Consider the following 5,656-nt stretch of genomic DNA (forward strand, 5'->3'; position numbering starts at 1 on the left):
ATTTGTACCTAAGAAAAGAATGGACATAATTGAAGTCATTTTCCCAAGAATTAAGAAATGAGGATAAAAAAATACACCACTTCTTGTCTACGTGGGCTCTCTCTCTCTCTATAGTCTATCCCCAAAGACATCTCTCTCCCTCTCTCCTATCTGTTCAAACCAGACCACCCATTTTGAGTACACCAATCAACAGAAATGAGAAATCTCTCTCTCTCTAAGTGCAAACCCACCAAGGCTACAAAATGCCAAACAGATCCATTCAGGGAAGGTAAGCATCACCTCATAAAAGCAACAAGAAAGAAGGCAAAAACTACTCTATCAACACGAAGACATGGACCTTTTAAACCCATAAAAGATTATTTAGAAAATAATCTCAGAAAAGCACAGGTTTGAAGTGGACTAGATTTCATTCTCTTTTTCTGTTTATTTTCTATCTATTTTTTCGCCTATTCCTCTTTTTCTGTGGTAGTGAAGAAAGAGATGGTCGGTTTGCCTATTCCATGAATTTCCTCACAAATGGAAGAAGGAATGGGAACTCAACCTTAAGAAGATAAACCCATAAAAATAAATATAAAACAAATTCAAAAAATAAAAAGAAGAAGAGTAGCAGAGAGTAGTCCCAAACAAACATGCAAAAAGCCACTTTCATTTACAAGAAGAAACAGAATATTCCAAGGTGATAATAAGGTTAACAAAAGATTTAAATTTCTCTGGGATTCACAAAGATGGAACTTGAACTTCTTCTTCAGCTTAATGATAGGGTAATGGGAAAAAGATTTAGATTTCTCTGGGATCCACAAAGATTGAAATACCAGGAGGGGACTTGGTCCAATCCCCAAGAGACCCATCACTGTAGTCTTCCCCAAGTCGCTTCATACACCAAAGATCATCTTCACAAGAAAATTTCTTCCAGTATGGGATCCCTACCTTCAATGGCTCCATCTTTGACACCTCTGTCACTACCGCACAACATCCTTTCTCCCTAGCAAAGTTATGCGCAAACCTACACAGAGATTTAATCATCTTCACCGAATCGGGACCGTGCCCTCCCAACCCATATAAGAAATGGAAACCAAATGGCTTGAACACCTCCGGCATGGATGGTATCCCCAGCCAAGGGAAAGCATTATCTACTATCCGGCTAGACTTCGCAAGCCCTCGTATGGCAAGGGAAGCCCCTCTGACCTCCACTGAGAATACTTCTTTGCTGTTCCATATGCTGAGAACAGCCCAAGAGTCAGGTGGGTTTGAGAGGAAATGGTCTAAACCAGGCCATGAGTAGGAGTAACCACGGGAAGGGACGGCTATGAAGGTGCCGAGATTAAGACGGTTGTTGAGGATTGTATCTATATCTCTAGGGAAGAACTCGGTGGTGGAGAGTCGGCGGCGATAGAGTGCTTCGGCTTCGAAAGGGGAGAGTTCGAAAATGCGGACTCGATTGGTGATGGAGACTCGATGAGCATAGACAGGGTGGCCAAGGATGGAAGGGTTTCGGAACTTTGAGTAACCGCATCTTTCTGTAAAGAGCTTAACTGAAGCTTCGTTGTCCATTTCGGTTGCCATATACGAGTATTCTACTCCATTTTCTCTGAACCACTCCTCTATTTTACAAACCAGCTTCAATCCTATACCCATTCGCCTGCAACAGTTTAAAAATAAATATTATTGTTTCTTTTCCCAATTTGCTACTTTGGAGAAAGGAACAAAAAAGGGGGACCTCTCTAATTTTTATGCTGTTCTAGCATCAGAAAAAGAGAAGAAAATAGTATTATTCTGTGACGGTGGTGGGGAAGGGGAAGGGGAAGGGGAAGGGGAAGGGGAAGGGGAACTGGTGAAGTGAAACTAGAGAGAGAGAGAGAAGTACCCCAACTCCCCAAGTGGGCTACCGTACCTGTGAGAAGGGGAGACGCGAAGGCCTAAGATGTAGGCGGTTTTAGAGTAGACGGGAACGTGGAGTGGGACGGGGACGGGGACGGGTTTGGGTTTAAGGGAGTCGTTGCCGCCGTTCTTTCCATTTCTAGAGAGCTTTTTACCACATGTAACGGTCTTGATACATCCCCTTACCATCCCTACGATCTCTCTCTCTTCCTCACCCTTCACCATTACAGCTACCTGTTTCAGGTAAAAGCAACGAATTATCAAACAAGAACTGCAACAAATATGAATGAAGAAGAAAAGAAGAATAGGTCTAGTATGCATACCAACATGAGGAAAGCAGGAGCATGGCGAATCCTGCAAATGGGGTCACCCAGCAAATCTGTGAAAATAGAAGTCTGGCCACTTTGGCCTACTTCGCATACCCTCTCTATCTCATCCACTTCTTTACTATCCCTCTCTGGGTCGAACTCTCTCATCACTACTACAACCCCCTCTTCTCCCATCTCTCTCACTCTCTCTCTCTCACTCTCTCAGGAGGAACCCACAAAAGGAAACGAAGACGACGAAGATAAAGAAGAAGAGACTAGAGAGTGAGACGCAAAGTGACCATGGGTGACGCCGCCTTTATATAGACACCAAACGAAGGAGTAGGGGTGGTGCGTACTGCGTGGAGAAGATGGAAGGCGCAGAAAGGCAACAATCATCAGTTGTTAAATCGCAGCCTTTTCAAGACCGGCCGAAATATCGCCCAAAATCACGTGCCCCAGAAAGCAAAATTGCTTCTACACTGTAACCTCCCTTGTAAAGCTGTTCAACACTCTAGACCTTCTCTCTCTCTCTCTCTCTCTCTCTCTCTCTCTCTGTAGCATTTATTTTTGTATTTCTTCCTAAACATAGAAGAGAACTGATGAACACAGAAAAACCCCCCCCCTCTCTCTCTGGGGATTTTATTCTTTTGTTTAATAAGTGATTGAATAGGTTATCATTGGGTTTCAAGCAGATGTGGGGTCCACCTGCACACAGATTATTAGGGTATTTATGGATTTTCTCTCTCTCAAAAATAGGAGAACTCAAATTTTATGCGCCAAATTATTAGGTTCTTCTTTTTCTGAATTTTCTCTCTCTAAAAAAATAGGAATAATAATAGGAGGAGGTGGGAGGGTGAGGGGGAGGGGGAAAGGGAGGGGAGAGGAGGATAATAATGATCACGAAAAGAGTAAGACGGAAAAATGGCGGCTATGGCTGCGCAGTCTCGTTCGTATTTATTTCTCTACTGGACTAGGGGTGGGGCCAGAGACTTCCTTCCATGACTCCTCATGACTCATATGGGGTATGAACCACCACCCCCATCCCCCTTAATCATTACATTACCCCCCAGACCATAACCCCATTTATTATTCCCTCTTCTCTTCTCTGGGTAATACTGAGATTTGACCATTCCCTTATATTGGATCCATTTTCATCACATCTTTCATGGCCTTACAGTTGTACAGGCATGCTTGATCGCATGTTCAGGCAAAGCAATATATAACTGCCACCGTGGAATTTGCGACGTGGAAGTATCCTCATCGTCAAATTCAATGTATGGCAAGAGAAACGGATTTAACTATTTTGTTGCCACGTCTAATGAATCAGAGGCTCAAGCTAAGTGATGGGATCTGAGTCATCAGACCAATCTCTTTTTTTTTTATTTAAAGGTTAAAATTAGTAAAATTAAATCGTTAATTGCCCTATTTAATGCTTCTCTATTTACTTTCTATTTTTTGGTAAATGCTATTTATTCCAGCTAATAATGGTTCAACGAGAGAGAGAGAGAGAGAGAGAGAGATGGGGGATTTCACTAGAAAACAAAGAACGCGTGAGGAGAGGGAGGCTGTTGAGAACGTTTCGACAATGATTGGATTCTCACGGGTGATGGACACGTCACGATAATCACTCTCTCTCTTCGGGTGGGGGCGTATTTTTTTTTTTTTTAATTTGTAATTCTTTTGGTAAGAATATCATTTCTAATTTGTTTAGATTTATAATAATGTGATAAATATCATGGAGGATACATTATCATCTTTTCTCTCTCCATTTCATATGAATTATTTTATCGTACTTCATAACTACATTCTTCTATTCAACTTGTTTTTTTTTTTCATTTTTGGTAATGATATATGCAACTTGCTTAGAGAACCTTTTCTCTCTAATTAAACAAAAAATTCCCATATAAAATTCGGTAATCAATCGATCATTGTTACAACCAAATGATAGTTTCTCTTTCTCTTTTATAATTAATAATTTGTTATTAGCATTCAATAATTGTGGCATTCGAATATCATTCTCTTTTTTTTTTATCTCTCTTATGATTCAAACTTTTCTCGTTTACCGACAAATGATACTTTTCAATCAATCGGATATCATAACATCAAGTTAGAAGACTTTAATTGATGGATATATTAATAGTCGTATATCGTAACAATCAGGTGGCAAACTATATTTTCTTCCATATTAAGCACAGACAAAAAAGAAAATTCATCGCTTTTCTCTCTCATGATCGAATCTTATTTTATCACTAATAAATGATTGGACATCATAACAGTTGAATATTGTGATGTTGTGGTAGACTTTATTTTCTTCTGTGCCGAATACTGACAAAAAAATATTTTTTAAGCATTTGGTAATTTTAATAAATAAAAAAAAAAACAATGCCTATTTTTTTTCTTTGTGCGGAACTTTTTTTGGCACAGACAAAGGATTGGACATCATAACAGTCTAATATCGTAAGCAATCCGGTGACAAACTTAATTTCTTCTGTATCGAATACGGATAAAAAATTTCGTTTTTAGCATGTAGTAGTTACAACAACAAAAAATAAATAAATAAAAAACCCACTTCTCTCTCTTGTGATCGAAACTTTTTATGCAACTGGCAAATGATTGGACATTATAACGGTCGAATATTGTAATAGTTAAGTGCCAATTTTTTTTTTTTTGGTGCCGAGTAATGAGTACTGAAAAAATTATTTCCTTCTTAAGCATCCAGTAATTATAATAAAAAATAAATAATGTCTTTTCTTTCTCATGATCAAAACTTTTTCTAACACAGATAAATGATTGGACATCATAACATTCGGATATCGTAAACAATTAGGTGACAAACTTAATTTCTTCCGTACCGAATACTGACAAAAAAAATATTTTTTTTAGCATGTAGTTGTCACACACAAAAAAAAAAATCGCTTTTCTCTCTCTTGATCGAAGATTTTTTATGTCACTGGCAGATGATTGGACATCATAACAATCGAATATCGTAATAGTTAAGTGGCAGACTTTATTTTTTGTGCCGAGTACTGACAAAAAAATCATTTTTAATCAGTCAATAATTATAATAATAAAAAAATAAATAAATAAATAATGTCTTTTCTTTCTCATTGTCGAAACCTTTTCTAAAACAGATAAATGATTGGACATCATAACAGTCGGATATCGTAAGCAACTAGGTGGAAAACTTAATTCTTCTATACTGAATACTGACAAAAAATCCTTTTTTAGCATGCAGTAGTTATAACCCAAAAAAAAAAAAAAAATCTTTCTCTCTCCTTATCGAAGCTTTTTCTATCACTGGCAGATGATTGGATGTCATAATAGTCGAATATTGTAACAGTTAAGTGGTAGACTTTATTTTTTTGTGCAAAGTACTGACAATATATATATATATATATATATATTTCAGCATTCAATAATTGTAATAAAAAAAATGTCTTTTCTTTCTCATGATCGAAACTTTTTCTAAC

The 5,656-nt window shown here is 37.9% G+C and overlaps 1 protein-coding gene across 1 annotated transcript; it reads right to left on the minus strand.

Moving 5' to 3' along the window:
- Positions 1 to 630: 630 nt before the first annotated feature.
- LOC122073533 (probable N-acetyltransferase HLS1) lies at positions 631 to 2,895 on the minus strand. The gene is made up of 3 exons (XM_042638126.1): positions 2,202 to 2,895; positions 1,892 to 2,112; positions 631 to 1,639 (listed from the first exon to the last, which is right to left on the minus strand). The coding sequence occupies exons 1-3, from the start codon at positions 2,379 to 2,381 to the stop codon at positions 778 to 780; spliced, it is 1,263 nt and encodes a 420-aa protein (XP_042494060.1). The 5' UTR covers positions 2,382 to 2,895; the 3' UTR covers positions 631 to 777.
- Between the last annotated feature and the right edge of the window lie 2,761 nt (positions 2,896 to 5,656).

The sequence above is a fragment of the Macadamia integrifolia genome, chromosome 3, assembly GCF_013358625.1.
Source record: "Macadamia integrifolia cultivar HAES 741 chromosome 3, SCU_Mint_v3, whole genome shotgun sequence".
NCBI classification, from domain to species: Eukaryota; Viridiplantae; Streptophyta; class Magnoliopsida; order Proteales; family Proteaceae; genus Macadamia; species Macadamia integrifolia.

Bases quoted from the DNA above. Each gene is read 5' to 3' on its own strand.
- LOC122073533 (XM_042638126.1), bottom strand. From the start codon at position 2,381: ATGGGAGAAGAGGGGGTTGTAGTAGTGATGAGAGAGTTCGACCCAGAG. The intron at 2,113-2,201 runs GTATGCATACTA...TACCTGAAACAG, and splicing joins CTCCTGCTTTCCTCATGTTG to GTAGCTGTAATGGTGAAGGG. The intron at 1,640-1,891 runs GTACGGTAGCCC...AAACTGTTGCAG, and splicing joins CGCGTCTCCCCTTCTCACAG to GCGAATGGGTATAGGATTGA.